Source organism: Vanellus vanellus (assembly GCF_965231255.1).
Source record: "Vanellus vanellus genome assembly, chromosome: 6".
Taxonomy (NCBI): Eukaryota; Metazoa; Chordata; class Aves; order Charadriiformes; family Charadriidae; genus Vanellus; species Vanellus vanellus.
In genome coordinates, this window is record NC_138911.1 from 48,808,729 (window position 1) to 48,828,405 (window position 19,677).

General features: G+C 37.1%; 1 protein-coding gene across 1 annotated transcript in view; it reads right to left on the bottom strand.

Moving 5' to 3' along the window:
* CEP128 (centrosomal protein 128) overlaps nt 1–19,677 on the bottom strand; it is a gene marked incomplete at both ends in the record, with an annotated part of 134,800 nt that overhangs the window by 21,279 nt on the left and 93,844 nt on the right. Inside the window, 2 exons of the mRNA XM_082485903.1 lie at nt 7,264–7,287; nt 14,099–14,148. Of these exons, the coding sequence (XP_082342029.1) occupies nt 7,264–7,287; nt 14,099–14,148 (74 nt within the window). The remainder of the gene's footprint in view (nt 1–7,263; nt 7,288–14,098; nt 14,149–19,677) is intronic.

Genomic DNA, 19,677 nt, shown 5'->3' on the forward strand with positions numbered 1-19,677 from the left:
ATCCAGACATATTTACTGGAAATGAAAAAAAAAAAAACAAAAAACACACAAGAGGCAGAGTGTGTAAAGTAAAGCAATGTTAGTGGGCAAATGTTCTTAAAAGGTATAATGACTGACTTGTCATTCATTCATGAATGCTATCTTCTACTTTCTGCATCTCTGCAGGCTAAAAATCTTTACATATAATTTACGTAAATGTTTTCTATGATAACGGTATTTCATCAAGCCTTCCAGAAAGCATTGCAAAAATTCAATTAACATAGCCTTCATGGGAAAGAAGAAATATTGTTCAGTTTTATAGCTGAGAAAAATTGAAATACAAAGAGAAGTGATTTAACCAAGGATTCACAGCAAATCAGTGTCAGAGTAGGGAAAAAAATAGGAATTTGGCTTATAGATTTCCCCATTTTAATCAAAAGATGCACAACAATGACAGAAAAAAAAATAAATCTATGGTAGCATCAATAGGTGTAACTGATGTCTCTGTTCCTAAGGTTATAATGTGATCAAATATAAAGCATTTAAATCTAAAATGAAGGACCTAGCAGCACATTAGAAACATTTTAGTCAACAGTCCACTGTAAAATAAAATCTTAATTTTTTTTTGTGATATATAAAACAAACGAAAAAAAAGCATGCTATAACACATATGTTTAGTTAAACTAAGAAAAATAACTTAAAATATGTGAAGAATTACAATCTTTTGTCATAAAGACTTATTCTGAGATTTTTACTTCCCTTAATGGAAAACTGAGAGGATTTTGGTTTATTAAAATCAGCAAAATGTTCAATATTTGCAACATGTGGAACACATCTTCACAATATTGAAAGGAGCTTTCTCCTTAGAGAATGTAAGGGTTGCATTAGGAGTGTTGCCAGCAGGTCAAGGGAGGTGATCCTTCTCCTCTAGTCAGCCCTGGCAACACACATCTGGAGTGCTGGGTCCAGTTCCGGATTCCCCAGTACAAGACAGACATACTGGAGACAGTCCAGCAAAGGGCAACTAACATTAAGGGACTGTAACATCTCTCCTGTGAGAAAAGGCTGAAAGAGCCGGGATTGTTTAGCCCGGAGAAGAGAAGGTTCAGGAAGATCTCAATCTCTACAAATATCTGAAGGGAGGGTGTAAAGAAGAGGGAACCAGGCTCTTTTCAGTGGTGCCTAGAGCCAGGACAAGAGGCAATGCACAAACTGAAGCACAGGAGGTTCCATCTGAACATAGGAAAGACTATTTCACTGTGAGAGTGACTGAGCCCTGGCACACATTTCCCAGGAGGCTGTGAAAGCTCCACCCTTGGAAATATTCAAAAGCCACCTGGACACAGTCCTGGGCAACTGATTCTGGATGACTCTGCTTGAGCAGGAGGGGTTGGACCAAAAGACCTGTAGAGGTCCCTTCCAAACTCAACCATTTTGTGACTCTGTAATGCGTTGTATTACTGATACCACCATTGGAGAAGCTACGAAGTTATTAGACCAAGTTGTTAAGACATACACCATGATTATTTGTCAATGAATAAATATAAAACTGTCACCCTAACCGTCAAACATAGAGCAGTTTAATAAAGTTTACAGAGCTACCTACATTTTGTAACCTGCCTCTTACAGGCAATTTAGTAATGCATTCTTAGGACAATATTTTAAATATTCTTTAACAAATACACGATAAGGTATTCTTGACTGTGCTTATCTGCAAATTTAGTATTCAAACTCTCAATGCAAGTATATGGATTTTTGTAACAATATTATTTTACTTCTTACATTAATTTACTAATTTATAAAAAATAGTGAAGAACATTTTTAATAGAGAGGAACTTAAAAATAATGCCATGTATCAGTTCTTGAGGGAAGGGGGATTAGAGAGGTGACATTAGAAATATACATATATATGTTTAGTTTGTGGACTTTGTGTAAGTACACAGCCTTAAATGAAATCCATAAATTAGAAAACGTGCAGAATCTTATAAATCTGTTTATTTCAGCATTTTTGGTTCCCACTCTAAATCCCAGAATTAGCCAGAAAGCGAGAAATAAGTATGAATAGGACAGAAAGTCAATTGTTAAAAAAAAAAAATCATACTCAACAGCAAAATAAATTCTTTTACAGCAAAACAATATCAAACTGTTGGCAGAAGAAAACTAGAGGTGTCTGTACTAGCAAAAACAAGTAGAGCACCAAATAGAAGGGGCAGAGGATGGATAAGTAGCAGGGCGTTCAAGAAGAGCAACAGGGGGAGAAGACAACATCAAGGAAGAAGGGAAGAGGAAGGTGAGCATCACAAGAAAAGAAAGAGCTGGCTGCAAGCACCGTCAGGCGGCAGAAGTTACTTGGTAGGAGTAAGCAGAGGAAGGACTTGGGGAACCTTGGGAACGTTCTCCACCCCCAGCGAAGGGAAGTGACACACTGGCTCGGCGATGAAAGGAAAGGAAAGGGTGAGGCAGGACAGAGGATCTCGGACTGCTGCTCCTCTCCCAGTCTTTTTTATAAGATCAAAGAATGGCTGTGTTCTGGGAGGACCAGGCGGCCTTTGATGTATGGTAGTTTTGGCAAGACACTACAGAAGCAAACCAAGGGGAGAAGAAAATACTAACCCTTAGATTCAAGATTTCCTAAACATTCATACACACAAAGTATGACTATTATGAAACAATCTCAAGGCCTAACAGCAAGATTTACTTATTGATGGAAGACACACTGAGAGACACACAGAGAGATAAGCACCCTAACATGGATGGTGTCAGGCAGTCGCATAAACTCTCTGTGAAATGCATGGGCATTGCCACTCTTCCAATTCTTCTGTTAAAATGGGCGATTAATCAGAAAACTGATGCAAATTTGAGCCTGCTACTACAGTAGAAGATTCTAATAGCTTTTACATTGCTGAGTGTGTGCAGACAGAAATTTGTCTTACTGGTATTCTAAACCTTACTTTCATGAACATGAAATATGAGTTACTACAAAATACATAAATGTTCATACTGAAAAGGACATTCATATTAAATATCAATTTGGCAGAATACTTACAGAATTACTGGAGTTAAACTAGATTTATGACATTGTAACAAAAAGTTGAATCATGTCCAGAAAAGTCTGATCCAAGTATTCTAAGCGAGTGGTAACCTCACTTCTGGGTTCTCTACTGGAAGCAGCAAGCTGTTTTGTTGATCAAAGGATATAGAATGCATATGTTCACTGGAATAGTTTCAGGACATGGTTGATTTCAAATTAAATTTCCCAGTCTTTTATGTCAGACTATTTGTATTAAGGCAGAGAAATCTGACTTGCAGCTTATGCTCACAGAGATCATGATGTAGTTTACAGAAACCCACTGAAGTCACAAGCATGGCATAGTAGCAGCGTGCACCTACAAAACGCACCCTGACCTCTTCATAAGAATTAGATACACTTCCCATTGTAGCTACATCTGAGAATACAACACAGACTTTTTCCCAAGAAAATCATACACCTTTGTCTATAAATAATATAGAGTGAAATCCTGTATGTAAGAATTAAACTACACTCAAGAATGAACTAAATCACCTTATTTAAAGATAAATCATATTCATTCTGGCAAAACATCAGACTACATAATTGATTACTAAAGTAATCAGGAAAATTACTTCTTAACAGCTATGTAATAATTAAATTCACTTTATTAAACAGTATTAAATAAAAAAAAAAAAGAGCCAAACAAAACACATAATCTCTAGGCACTCAAAACCTCAGTTTTGCCTGTACTTGTTACTCCCCTGGCACTCCTCACAATTTGAAGGATTATTCCAGAATATGCCTTGGTTCTTCAGCTCCTTTTGTATCCATTAGTGAGTCTGCCTAAGTACCCCTGTTCTTCCATCTTACCTTCCAGCTTCTGCTCCTGTCCGGTGCACCCTGCTGGAGCAAGAAGTAGTGTACCTATCTACTGAATCATACAGCAGAACTGATCTGATTGAAGAAAAAGAGCCAAAAAAATCCAAAAGGTTTTGTGACGGGTACTATTTCTTCTCGGGTTCCTTAAGGGAGTGACCAGATCAGGTGTCACGTCCTGAATGTGGACGGTAATACAGCGCTTTCCTTAGGAACCAAATGAGCTGGCTAAGGAAAAAGAAGATCCAAGAAACTGTCAGGTATAGCAGACACGGTGAGTCACGGGTAGGAGTTGGAGCTTCCAGCTCAAACAGACTGCTGAGAGGAGAAGGAGCTGACAGGGCTCAGAGATGATGCAAGGCTCCCCCCGCGTTTACTGCAACTCACAAAACCACTGCGTTAGAACTTAAGTTAGTCACTTAAGCTAGGCCTGGAAGGTTTATTCACCCAGAGCTCTGAAAAGAACATGCTGCGTTCCTGTCACATTTCTTTCCCAGTTTTTGTTGTGGGTTTTTGGTTTGGGTTTTTTTTTTTTTTTTTTGGCCCAAGTTGTCAAGTTCATCACATGGGTACACAACAATTTTACTGGCAAGTGCAGGACGCAGAAATGAGTAGATTGTAGAGAAAGGGAGGAGAGTGGGATGCCAAATATACCTCTCAAAATACGTACACGAACAGAGTTTTCAGGTCATTGTGTAAAACAGACTGTTTAGGTTAAAATCTTAATCTAAACATTTAAAAAACGTGCTTACTGTTAGATGTACATGTCTTTTCTGTTGCTTAAAAAGGTATGTGCAGGATAGAAATAATTCAAAAGTGGCTGCAAGAGGTTTCGCACTTGTGGTAAGTCTCAGACTGCTCTGCACTAAACTTCATCTATTCCTGTGCAGACCAATTGCTTCCAAGCATTAGGCAGAATAAAAATGCTGCAGAAGAAAATGCAGAAGAGATTCCAAACCCAGCCATCCCATGGTCTCAGTTTAAGAACAGCTCTGTAGAGTCGATGTCTTCCTATGCATTTTGCATAGCTTGTATATGTGTGTTCTGGCTTTTCCCTCTCTTGCCCCTTTTTGTATCTTGCATTTTGTGAATCTCATGAACTACCACCTTTCTGTCAAAATTCTCCTAATAAAATGCTTTTTCTACACAAACATTTTTGGTTTGGATTCTATTTGAATTTAATACCTTGTGTCTCTATTCCATTTCCATTCTCTGTAACCTGAATCAAATCACAAAACATGCAACCGGTTGTACTTTTTTGGATGTCGCGCTCTGAGCCCTCAAATAAAAGATGATATGAAAATTATACAAATATGAGTACCGTAATTATTATGTACTCATGGCTATAAATGCTGCATAGATATACAGCTATGTAGCACGCTATAAATGTAAGGATTCTTAAGGGCCCCTTAAATGGCAAGCCTTATTCATTCTTTTGCTCAAAGGCTTTTCTATCATAGCTCATCCTGACACATTCAGACCACATAAGTATTACTCTGTATGTATTTTCTTTTTAAGATCAGTGAAGGGTGGGAGGAGAGAGAGAGAATGCCATCATCCTCAGAACTGAAACAGAGATACACAGGTCAAACCCACTTATTATTTTAAAGTATTCACTATGAGCTGTCTAACATCCAACTTATGAGTATGCTTAGCAATATATATAGCCAGAGCTCCCACTGAATTTAGCTATTCCTAAAACTCTGTACTTCTGAAAATCAGGCCTCAAAAGACACAAAGTCACGTACTCAGAAAATGAGGAACACAAAGTAATTAACAGTCTGTGAAAAAAATATTTTAAGTGATTTGCCTGACATCATAGATGAACTTTACGGCAAAAGTAAAATGAGTGCCCGGGAGTCGTTCTACAGCCTTAGCGATGACCATACTTTTCTTGCGTGCAATCTCAGGGCGTAACACTACACATCTTTCAATGCCAGCAATAAGGAAAGCAGTGACTGATTTCAAGCTCTACGAGTTAGCGTCACAAATTTGCATTCAGGTGTTCTTTCCATTAAGAAAGAAAATTACATTTTACTGATGATAATAATCCTTTTCCTCTTCTGTCTGAATAACTTACACATCTTCCTTCTTAAAGAGATTAGAAGTATAAAAAGTAGAAAGGCTCCCAAAAAATAGAAACAAACATTGTCACAAAATATGGATTGAATTTGCATGCTATTTGCAAGCAATTACCCTCTGCCTGTGTCAAAACAGCTCCAGGAGCAGAAAGGACAGGCATTTGCAGGCAGTTTAACTCACGGTTTGCGAGAAACGGATGGCAGTGGATACATGCCTGACTGGTGGTCATGTAAGCAAACCACGAATAAGAGATGCTCCTGAAGAGAACTAATGTCCTGGCAACACTTTACACTAACACAGCACTATGCGAAGTGCCAGAACACTGAATTTGAGCATTAGCTCCCTGCTCCCACAAGGCAGGAGTCCCAATACTGCGCTCTAATTTACAATGGGCCTTTTATGCGTGAATGCAAGCTTTTTTTAACATATTGAATACATTTCAAATATATTTTTTGAAATCAGAAGCTGTTTTCAGAGATGCACAGACAATTGGGATAAAATAATAATTTGCACAAGTAAATTTAAAAAGTTTTCTTTGCAGCCTTGATATTGCCTCAGTACCATTTTTGTTAGATGAAATTTTCTGGATTTTCAATGGAAAGAAACTACAGGCCTGATCCTGATACATACTGTTGTGGGATGTCTTACTGGACATTCCTACATAGGAGGAAAGAAGCATGGTTCAGAAATGCTAGGGCAAGACAAACTCATTCCAGCTGTTCCACCTGATGGACTTACTGGCTTGGGACATCTGGGTAATCCAGCTGCATTCATGGCATGTACATGGTATGTACTTCCAACTTAACATCTTATTAAATTATATTAATTAATCATTAAAATGGTATTCCTTTGTGCTTTTAGTTGCAGTGTTGATGTGGGCAGATGAACTGGTTCTGTCTGCACCTCCCAGAGTAAAAGTGTAAAAAGCACACATAACAGTCACTGAAATGATTCGATCTGTCATATGGACCTCAACCATTAGAAGCGTTAGCAGTAGGAAAATAACATCTTTGGTATGGCTCCAATCTATGACATGACTTTTCCCAGGGATGGGACGAGGATTGAACTGTACAGAAAAACTACAACATTACACTGTGTTTCATATAAACGGTGCTCAAATACCGTAGTAAAAACCTACATAGAAAGGTGCAGTGTAAAATTACCTCATCTTCTCTTAAAAGTAAAATGACAGTTAAAAACCCAGAACTGCAACTTTTTTTTTAAAAAAAAAATCATTAAAAAATATTTTTCATAATTTAGAAAAACTATCAGCAATGTCATTGTGATTGGTTTGGAAATGAATTTAAGAAACTTACCACTTCTAAGGCCATAATACGTTCCTAAAAATAAAGTACAAGATGCTGTTAGAAAGTAAAGAATATAAATGCAATGCAAGTTGAACAATGATGAACAGGAGTCATTTTGCTTTTTTGCTGGTCTTATGTATGGTATTTTGTAAAAATCTCACTGAATAGGAACTGCTGTACTTAATTGGACCTCTGACCCATTTATCATACTATCTCACTCAGAAACTTGTTCCAAAGAAAAGAAACTCCCCAGAAACAAGGTAGGAAAGAATTTGAAAACATTTACTCATTAATTTTTTTTTCAGATACTACCATTAGATTTTCAATATTGTTGATTTTACTGGTATGTATCCCAAAGTTTTATTTCTTTTTTTGACCATCTGTGACTGTAAATCTAGCATGTTTTGGATTTCATGTCACGTTAGCATCTGGTTTAGTTTTCTTTTAGGCATTTCCTTAGAAAACTAAAAAGTAAATTCCATATCATTATTCTGTTATCCAGAAATAGCTCTGAAGAATGTCTTATTAATAACGAGATGATGTTAGTCAAAGTCTAATGTCAGACAAAAGTAAAATAAGCTTGTGTCAGTTTTAATCCAGCACAAAATACAGAGAACCCACAATTTATGTTTACTGTATATATTTTAACATTCAGTTTCCGTGTAAAAGTATCTTTAAGAAAAATATTAAGCTAGTAAAATCAAGATCATGTACTCTGGCACTATGTCCTGACTAGGCATGATATTTTAAGTAATCTGCGAAAACTCACATTCAAGTATTTAGGTGAGCCCACTTTTAGAGGACCTGACCATTAAGACATTAGACATTACAGGAACTCTTACGTTGCTCAAATATTACCTTTTTGAAAGTATGGGAGAAGAACTTTTTTTATGTCCTTTCTAGTTAGATTACGCTAAGAATCCTTATACTTTTTCCTGTTCTATCCCTCCCTAACAGGTAAAAATGTTTGTAATAATCTCGATTTATTCCTGCAGCATCCAAAGGCAGTTAGGCAAGTCTGAACTGACTTCACTATTTTGAAAGTAACAGGTGCAACAAAAATTTCTTAGACCAAAGAGAGAATTTGGGACCCAGAAACAGTTCTTATTTGCAAGAATGCGAAAGTGTTTCCTTCTTTAAGATGAGGTGGAAGTGAGTTACAAAGACTCTTCTAGAGTTATTACTGTCTTTAAAATAATGGCTGTTTACTAACTGAACAGGTGTATGTATTTATGCAAAAGCAGTATTTACATATTGTATATTTACATATTTGTGTAAAAGCAGCATCCCTTGGATTACTAACTTCTATTCATATAATCTTTTGAAGAAAAGACACAGTTCACCATAGTGAAATCTTTAAAGCCCATTCACCGAATGATGTTTGGGGTGCAAATTATGTTAGTTTTCATCAGCCGCTCATAAGAGTTGCACCTTTCATTACAATTCTAAACCATAGACAGAAAGTGAGACAATATACTGTAGGGAAAATAACTGCATCAAGTGAAAAAAAAAAAAAAAAAAAAAACAACACAAAAAAAAGACAGCACCTGGAAGAGACTAATTGGTTTTGAAAATGTACAAAAACCCAAGCAAGACTGTTCAGGAATGTACGCACAAGGAAATATCTACAGGGAAAACAGGCATGCACACATAAATTTTGATGGAATTCTAGTACACTATCAAAATACAACTGTTTAAAAAAAAAAGCAGCTAACATTTTGCCAGTAGTGGATGCCACTAAACTGTCTGATGTTGGAACTGCATATACAAAACTCCGTGTGCATAAACTGATAATAAATAATAAAATGAAGATACAGAGAGAAAAATAAAAATGCACTACTCTTACCACCTTCAGTTACATGACTCTTTCAAAGTAGTGGGTTTAAAAAAAAAACATACAAAAAAGTAAATTTTTTTTTTTTTTTTAACAAAATGGAGGATGATCTTATCCCTAAGAGCTGAGAATCAAAAAAAATCAGGTACATGACTTCCGGAGGGCAGACTTTGGCCTGTTTAGGAGCCTGGTTTAAGGAGTCCCTTGGGAGGTAGTCCTGAAGGGCAAAGGAGTTCAGGAAGGCTGAACGATCTTCCAGAAGGAAATCTTATAGGCGCAGGAGCAGGCTGTCCCCATGTGCCAAAAGATGAGTTGGCATGGAAGACCGTCCTGGCTAGAACAAAGAGCTGGAACTCAGGGGAAAAAAGAGTTCATGACCTTTGGAAGAAGAGGCAGGCAACTCAGGAGGACTACAAGGGGGTTGTGAGGTTGTGCAGTGAGAAAATTCAAAGGGCCAAAGCCCAGCTAGAAATTAATTTGGCTACTGCCGTAAAAGACAATTAAAAATGTTTCTATAAATACATTAGCAACAAAAAGAGGGCTAAGGAGAATCTCGATCCTTTATTGGGGGGGTGGGAGGGTGGGAACAGCAACAAAGGACAAGGAGAAGTAAGCCTGGAGAAAAGGAGACTAGGGGGAGACCTTATTGCTCTCTACAGCTACCTGCAAGGAGGCTGTAAGTGAGGTGGGGGTTGGTCTCTTCTCCCAAGTAAGAAGTGATAGGACAAGAGGAAATGGCCTCAAACTATGCCAGGGAAGGTTTAGATTAGATATTAGGAAAAAATTCTTCACCAAAAGGGTTGTCAAGCATTGGAACAGGCTGCCCAAGGGAGCAGTTGAGTCACCACCCCTGAATGTACTTAAAAGATGTGTAGATGTGGTGCTTAGTGACATGCTTTAGTGGTGGACTTGGCAGTGCTAGGTTAACGGTTGGACTCAATGATCTTAAAGGTCTTTTCCAACCTAAATGATTCTATGAGACTATGTTTCAGATTTCCTATATATTTATTTCACCTATGTTTTAGTTTCTTATCAGTAAAACTAGGAAAATATGGGGTTCTAGAACACTACATAATTTTGACTTGTCTATTAAGAAAAGTTTGCTCGGTGCCCATCAGAATGCATGGTAGTTGGGGATTCCAACTGCAATGGTGCATAAGTAAAACTTTACTGAATTTCTCTGATTTTTTTTTCTCAGAAAAGGTAGTGTATTAAATACTAAAGCCTGTTCTTTCTTGGAAGCAGGTCTGAGATACAGACTGAGTATTTCAGCACATCAGAACAAACTTATGAGAAAAAATATTATATGAAATACTCAAAAATATTTATTTTGAGATGCTTGTTCCTCCGTAACATTGCAGTGGCTGTTACAAATACTCATTTATTTAAAGATGCTGCAACAAAACCCAAATTCATTACTATAAAAAAGATGGTATTTACAGATCTCATAAATTTGTGGTGATAGCGAACAGCAATTCAGATATAAATTCCTTTGGTTGAAAAGGACTACTTTGGAAAAAAAAAAAAAAAAAAAAAAGTCCCAGACTGAGTGTATTAGTAGGATGATTCCAATCATAGAATAAATAGTGTTTTCAAATGACTCATGTATTAAATAGGGTGCATCAGCTAGCTGCCAAATTCTAAAAACTAAAATATTCTGAAGACTAACATGCAATGTAATGGGAATTTTACCACGGATGATGTATACATTATCAATATATTTATATTTTTTAATTAAGATTCTGTATGTTATATTTAATTTTTTTTTTATGTTAGCATATCACTATTCCAAAGCAAATGAAAATGGCTTGCAAATGTTTTCCCAGAGAACATTCATGCAGTTGAATATTGCAATTATCATGCATAGCATATTATTTTCATGAATGCAATCTTTTGTACCGTGGAAGATGAAAACCTTATAATCAGAGCCTTTTTTCTGCCAATGAAGTAAGAAAAGAAGTGAAGTTATATTCTTGGAGTGGCTATCAGAGAGGATGTAGAAAGTGATCTAGATTCCTCACAAGCTAAAGATTGTATTATGATGAGTATGAGCGCACATGTAACAACAGAGAGCAAGCATATGTGTAATGAGAACATAGATATTATCTAAAACATATATAAACTCTAATATATAATCATAGAAACTCATATATAAATATAAATTTATGTATAACAGAAATTCTTGTCCAAATTATGCAACAAGTTCAAAACTAAAAACCAAAAATACACTGATGTCACCCAAAGCGTCAGCCTCCTAGCTCCCAAAACACCCTGTATCAAAGAACCGCATACGCATACAGTTTCCATCTTCACACATAAGACAAGAGTCAGGTTCACGCAGAAAGATGTAGCTATAAAGATTCCCACTGTCTATTAACAAAGCATTATTTTGTATTTGTCATGCTAGTTGCAGTCCAACATATTCCCTGACTAGAGGAAGACATGAAAACTACTAGCCCAGTATTTCCAGGAACAACCCTCATAAAACTGCTTTTTTCTTTCCTTTTTTTTGTCCTTTGTGGTTTTCAGCTGATGGCATTGTAGAAGCACTAATTGTACGTCATTCGAATTATTTTTAACAAAAGACACTCTTTGTCTCCCCCTAAAAAAATGCGCAAACTGAAAGCATAATAAAACATACATCCTTAGCTCTGGGGAATGTTGTTGTTACGTGATGCAGAGACATGGCAAAGAACCTTATGGTACCCCCAGTCATCATTTGCCCACAGTGACACACTGATTTCTGACAGAAGATTTCCTCATGTCTCTAGCTCTTCTAAGACTATGGTCACCGTTCACAGTTCAAGTAACAAGAAACAACTCCTTCAGTCATGATAACCTGACTGCTTTCAGTTGTCTGCCCATAGTCTAAAACGTACAACCTTTCTATATGCCTGTTTCCTGAACGTGCTTTACACCTATGGTCTGCTTAGTCTGCAAAGAAAAATACTGTAGGACTTGGGGGCAAAGAGTACTATTTTATTTGCTGGTCCTTAATTTGGCAAACAATTACCTTCTAGCTACCTACTTCAATGAAAGCATTCATACATGAACCAACTATACATATGCTTTGCTGAACTGGGGCTCAGAAGAAACAAATATTCCATGTCACCTGGCTAACAAAATGATAAGAGTACCAGTTGCAGGTCCGGGAAATGCCATATTTAAAGAAACTCTCGCTTTCCTCTTACTTCCTTTATATATTGAGATGCAACAGCTTAGGGAGATTCAGGCATGATTGCATGAGTTTTTACAACTATTTGCTAGCCAAGTTGTACATATTCCGGCAATGCAAGTTTAGAATACACCATTACAAGAACAGAGGATCCCAGACCGGGAACATTTTGAAACGCATTGACTAAGCCGGATATAATATTATGTAGAAAAATAAGATGCTTTTGCTGAGTACTTTGACTGTGAAAGCACAGGCATCTGAAGGAGTAAAAAACTGCAATCAAGCATTCGAGTACAAAAATAGCAGTCAGAGCAGTACAAGTCACGTACTTCAGAAGCACCGGTTAGGGAAAGGCATAAAGCAATTTGATCAGGAACATACAGAGCATCAGAAATAGGGCAAGCATATATATGCACACAAGACACGATTATGATGCAACTTTCTGCAGTATAAAATTACTCCTCATTCAATCAGAAGTAACATCATTAGAACAATTTGTCAACTGTAGAGCTTCACGTGAAAGCAGATGCAGAATTGCTCCACATGAAAGGAGATCTTTCTACATTGATGTAAGTAGATATGCACCTGTGTAAACTGCTTGCGCAGACAAGCTCTCAGCCTTGTTGAACTTGAGCTGCCAGAAAGCTCGGCCAAGATTTTTGTTTGAACAGGAAACAGCTGGATTGGTGTGTTGTGTAACTTTTGGGCCTTGAAACTTGTCTCTTCTTACTGGATCAAACTCTTTCTACACTAACTCTTTGATACCTCTAGCCCTCAAAATGCCTTCTATTACTATATGAGAAGAGAGGGTTTATCTTCAAACAAACTTCTGTGGTCAAAGCTCAGGTCGATACATAATTTCATTTTCCTTAACAGCCTTATCCTCATTAATTCCCCCATAAATGTTGTGCTTCCAGTACGTTTATAGAACGGTGCGTCATTGATACACTCTTCATATTGTATCTAAACTTTTTTTATATTCATGTTAGGTATTGTTTGCTGTAATTTGTTTGTAAAAATTTCTTTTTTTCCTTCTGTATTCTGAAGAAGAGGTACACTACCCTCCCTAATAACCTCCCAAGCCTCAGAATTCAGATATTCCAGCTTGGTTTTGCTTTCCGAGCCATTTCCATGTCAAAGGAGCCTGTTTTCTTCGACGGTAATGCATAAATACTATTCCAAAGCTGAGCATAGGGTAAATCTTACTTTCTAAGCACAAATTTAAAGTGCTTAGCACAAGCAGCTTTACTGCTAGATGCCATACAATAAGGATTTACAATACTGTATCGAGTCCTAGCATATATCGACTGGTCCCTTCTTCCTCAAGAAGGTGATTATGGACATTTAATGTTTCAGAGATTTAAAATACTTATTTAAAATCTTTCACTTTCAGTTTTATTTGGAGACAGAAGAAAGCATCACAGCCCACAAAATCTAACCCAACCAATGACGTAGAATATAAGGAAGTTTTGCACTTCTGAATGCAGATTTGCACTGCCCCTGTTCAACACACAGTGTCAGCGAAGCCAGCAGTATAAGAGAACAACTTCAGTACATAGTGTGACTTAAAAACAGCATTCTTTTCACTGATGGACTAGATTTACTGACGCATAGGAGAATACTGACTACTTGAATCTTTTCTAATGTGCAACTAAATTGGTGGGCAGAAACCCAGCAGTGAGTATTACCAGCTATCAGGTCTGTATGTGGCTGCATCTATTTCCAAAGATGAATTTAAGATACAAGGGAGTTCAGAAAACCATAATGTTGTAATACAATTTAGTAATTTTAAGGGTGACAAAAAGTGTAGCTAGTTAATTAAAAAGAAAGTATACCTGGAGAGCTCCCATTTCTTCCTCTCTTCTGAGGGTCTTCTCGAGCAGCTCTGTAAAATGAAAAATGGAACTTGTAAATTCAACTTCCTGCCTCGTGGCCTGACAGAAAAAGTACTGTGTAAAACAGTCAGTGAGTTTTTTGTTTTACAGCTTTCACAACATTCCTTTTCAGCTGATTAAACTAATTGATGAAATGTGTCAGTAATATGATTGTTTCCAAGCATGGGCTGTTGAGATGACTACAAAGCAGCTAGAAAACACTTGGGGGGGTGGGGTGGGGGGTAAAGCATTAAAATTCACAGAAAAACTTGCCTATGCTTAAATCAATCTTCTGGTGTATTTTAGGATTGAACGAAAAAAATCAGAGATTCATTCTGAAAAACGATTAAACCAGAAGTAGATCATCAAAGCTATGCAATTATATATGAAAAGTTACTCTAGGTTACTTTTTTAACAACCAAGTAACATCCCCTGGGGAAATGAGCACAGACAATTTTGACTGTTATTGCAATAATTCCCTTTTCTCAGTAAAACAGAACAATTTTGATAATGGAAACAAACATAGTAGAAAAGTTTTTTATAGTCTTTAAACCATAAAATCCTAGTTTCACTTGTGTGACAGTTATATACATTGGCACATACATGCACATATGTAACATTTCATGTTAGAAATTAATTTCTGTTTGAGTTCTGTGGGATATGTCACGAGTTGCTTTTCTATTTTATTTCATTTACATATTTTTATGATTAAAATTATGGTTTTGATCAAGTACATCATATTTAGTATTCTGGGAAACCTTAAAGTTATAACCTCATGGAGAGCAGGAAAAACAAAAAATATGCTGCAGGCTTATTACGATTTTAACTATCAGAAATTCACTTATGAGTTTTGCATGAGAAGAGCACTGCTTTAACTAAGCCAGAGACCAACTTTGAATCAAGATACGTCCCAGTTTGCTAGCAATTAGGAGAGTTATGAGATTATGAGGTTGTCAAGGCAATTTCATAGGAGTGAATTCCAACTGTTCATTCTCACAGCATCCAAGTACAGAACAGCTAGCTGAAAGTACCTGTGTATTCTTCCTTAAGAAATGAAGATTACTGAAAGATGCATAGTTCAGTTATCAAAGATTAGCTTAAATGATTTACAATCTTTTAAAAGCTACCCAAAATATTCTACCAACATGAATTTGCCATCTTTCTTTTATTTCTCTAATCTACTTTTCTTTCTCCTTTCTCTCATTATGAAACCTGCTTTTGAGCACCCTAAACCTTTGAGACATTTTCAGGCACCAGTACTTCCAAAGCAATGCAGATAACACGCATAAAGCTTTAGTTATTTCTTTCACAAGCAGAGAGACTGACTCGCTGTTCTTTCTTCCTAGCTTCTATGCAGTTGTTTTGGTTTTTTTTTTTTTTTTCAAATCCTTTCTTAAAATTAATAAAATGACTGTTTCTTCACTTTCTTTTGGCACAGTCATGTTTTTCTGTATTATTCTTTGGTATGCTTTCCAGTACAGTGACTCAACTGCCATATAAATTAGTGTAGCTAAATGTGCTGCCATCAACATTACTTAGTGTGAGAATTTGGGTTTGGAAAGTGGCTGCCCTGTATGTTTTCCTTGGGTATATTCCAGTATTGTAACTGAGTTGGTAAAAATTAGTATTGTAATACTAGCTTTAAAAAAATGAGGAGGGAAGAATAAGTCTATGAGAAAGGGATGGGAAATGAAAGATTCTTCTCCATGTTCCATCTAACCAAAAAAAGATTCTTGTATTTCACTTTGCGTTATTTTCATTCTAATGCAATATTTAAGATTCTGTTGTACAGACACGATTGTTCTAAGTGAAAAAGTTGTTATTAAAAGGTTCTTTACAAAGGCCTTTTATAAATGCAGGTAAGTTACTCTAAGTTCTGCTAACAGTCTCTAGATTTGAAGTTCTGCATCTGAAATTAGGACTATCTAGAATCCATTTACTTTTTTATACCACTGCCTAAATTCGCTGTCCTACAGGATGTTTCATAGAACTCTGTCCCAAGAAGGGCAGGTGGGTATTGAAGCAGTGTTAGTTAACTGACAATATACACCTACTTCAGAGTCACGCTTTATGACCATAGGACCTTATATTTAAGAACCAAGTTCTGCATTTAAACTGATGATTCCACTTAGTACTCCAACTAAAATAGTACCATGTTTCCTCCAAAGCTATTAACACAATACATATTAAACAGCTTTTCAAAAATTCCCATAAAAATATAGCATATTGTATCATTCTTTTAAACATTGGCATTTATAATGACAGAATATCTTTGCTTACTTGGTCTGAAAAGTTCTGTTGATATGTTTTATCATTTGTAAAACACTCCCCATAATTAATTTCTTGTGCAAACATGTTTTATATATTCAGTGCCAGAAACTAATGTTACAATAAATTTAAAATAGAGAATGCATTGTGTCTGTAATATAGCAAAGATGGTTACTAGCCCTAGCGAAGGCTCCTTTCGTTCACCCTGTGAACAGCCTCTGAGTTTCTCTAATTATAACTTTCTTTCCTAAGGGAAGTTGCACAGTGCCACGAGTTTCTGCATTTGTGAACAATCCTGCTATGATCATCTTTCAAGGCCTAATGTAACCACAGGGTTCTTGTTCAAAGCAATATATCATTACTCTCATGGGGTGCAGTATACATCAATTTATAGATTGTCTAGAAAAATCAGCATTAATGAAAAAGCATTACAAAGGCACCTTCAGGCATTGATGGCTGTTCCCAAAAGATGAATAATAAATGGAAAAAGACACCAAGAGAAATTACTTTTAGAAATAAAGATATTCATCAAAGTATTTCCTTTTTTCATTTTTGGCTTGATATGAAGCTTGCAATCCTATAATGAGCTAAAAGCTAAAACTATTCAAAAAAATCAAATACGTTTAAGTTGTTTGATACCGCTCAAAATCAACAGCAAGTTCAGGCTATTGCCTGCAAAATTAGGGATCATACTTTTGTGGAGTTTTACAAAAATAATTTATTTACAGTGGTTAAACTCTAAATCATTTAAGGTTTCTATCTCATTTAGCTATGTGTCAGCGAACACCGAGTGTCCTTACAATTACAGCACAGCAGCTTAGATTTATCTGATCAAACTTCCAGGGAACATACAGGTTATGATTTAAAGCGTTACAGAAGAATCATTAGCTTTTGCAGTTTGCCTGACACTGAAACAACATAGTATGTTGCAAAATAGTGCAAATATTAACCTGGAGATGAAGATTTTCTATTCCATCATAACTCTCATATAAGTGAGGAAAAAAGGTATGCAATTATTCAGACAGACTTTTCACACACACACACACACACACACACACACACACACACACACACACACACACTCTCTCTCAAGTTGTAATTTTCGCTGCTGGTGAAAAGTATCAAAAATAGATTTAGGAGCAGATATTGCTTGACTGGAATAAGTAAAATGCAACTGTACTATCTTATTTACCCTAGCTGACTCATTAATGTGCCACTAACTCCAGAATGTTAATTCCGTGCTGGGAGTAACAAAGTTGGGAAACAGGACATTGACTTTGTATTACCTGGAGTAGAGCAAGCAACTTCCCAAGAATTTGAATTAAAAACCACATATTTATTTCAGAAAGAATACTGAACAGCCTTCATTCGTTACTAAGTAGGAACTGGCTTTTAAATACTGCATGACCTCCCATTTTAAGGAAGTGAAGATTCTGCTAGACTACAATCTGCTTCACGTTCTCTGTGAAGATTGAAGTACCAGAGAAAAGTCAGCAAATTGGATCAATACCAGATTAGTATATTCACCACTAAGAATTTAAATTTGGTACCTGCCAATTCACAACTTGTTCATAGAATCACAGAATTGTCTAGGTTGGAAGAGACCCTTGGGATCATCAAGTCCAACCATCTACCGTATTCTACGAAGTTCTCCCCTACACCATATTCCCCAACACCACATCGAAACGTCTCTTAAACACATCCAGGGATGGCGACTCAACCACCTCCCTGGGCAGTCTATTCCAATGCCCGATCAGTCTTTCTGTGAAAAATTCTTTCCTAATGTTCAGTCTAAATCTACCCTGTTGGAGCTTGAAGCCATTCCCTCTTGTTCTGTCATTAATTACCTGTGAGAAGAGACCAGCACCAACCTCTCTACAGTGTCCTTTCAAATAGTTGTAGAGAGTGATGAGGTCTCCTCTCAGCCTCCTCCTCCTTCAGCCGCTCTTCATATGATTTCTTTGCTAGGCCATTCACCAGCTTCGTTGCCCTCCTCTGCACTCGCTCCAGCACCTCGATATCTCTCTTGTATTGAGGTGCCCAAAACTGGACACAATACTCGAGGTGTGGCCTCACCAGCGCTGAGTACAGGGGCACAATCACCTCCCTACTTCTGCTGGCCACGCTATTTCTAATACAAGCCAGGATGATGTTGGCTTTCTTGGCCACCTGGGCACACTGCCGGCTCATATTCAGCCGCTTGCAATTAGAACCCCCAGGTCTCTTTCTGCCAGGCAGCTTTCCAGCCCCACTTCCCCAAGCCTGTAGCACTGCCTGGGGTTATTGTGGCCCAAGGGCAGAACCTGGCACTTGCCCTTGTTGAAACTCATACCATTGATGTTGGCCCAATGATCCAATCTATCTAAGTCTCTTTGTAGAGCTTCCCTATCCTCCTGGGAATCAACACTCCTGCTTAACTTGGTGTCATCTGCTAACTTGCTGATGATACACCCTATGTCCTTATTGAGATCATCAATAAAGACGTTAAACAGAAATGGTTCCAACACTGAGCCCTGTCTTGCAAAGGGGAACGCACAAATACAGAACTTTAGACAAAATCAGTTCTTACAGTCCCAGATATCTAGTCATATAGTCAAAAACCCTAAAATGTGATTCAGATTACTCTGAAGTCGACACTTGCACTTCAGTCCTGCATACATAGCTAATATGCTGCAAACTATCCAAGATATCTGCAAGCTGCCAGCAGATCTGACTCAAGACTACAGCCCCTCTGAAGCAGCTGCAGATCAGACAGGATACTATATAGCAACTCATATAGCACACAAAATGCTGCTACTATGTGGCATTACAACAAGAAATCCAGGTTATGACAAGAAAAGAATGGCAGTTTGGAAAAAAAGCATCAACAAATTTTTTGAATCATCACACTAAGAACAGTTCTTCTCCAAAACAAGCCAGGGCTTTGAGTTATACATTAGTAAAACTATTTTTGATATCCCAAAGTTTGCAACCCTAGAAATGTAGGGTTTAAGTTACACAAGCACATGGCAAACTCTTGATAAATCACTTAGACACCCTCATCATTTTATCTTTAAATTTGCTTTGATCAAAAATGGCAGTATATTTATTTCCAGTCTTTCCTATCCTTCTCACTTCAAATACACATCCCACGGCTTTCAATCATCATTTGGAGATGTTTCCCACAAAGTTACTGAACAGATACTGCAGCATTCCTGTAGATGCACAAGGCAGCCAAGCAGGTTTCCATCAAGTCTGAAGGAATTTTCAAGCAGCTGAATAAACCAGTTTCT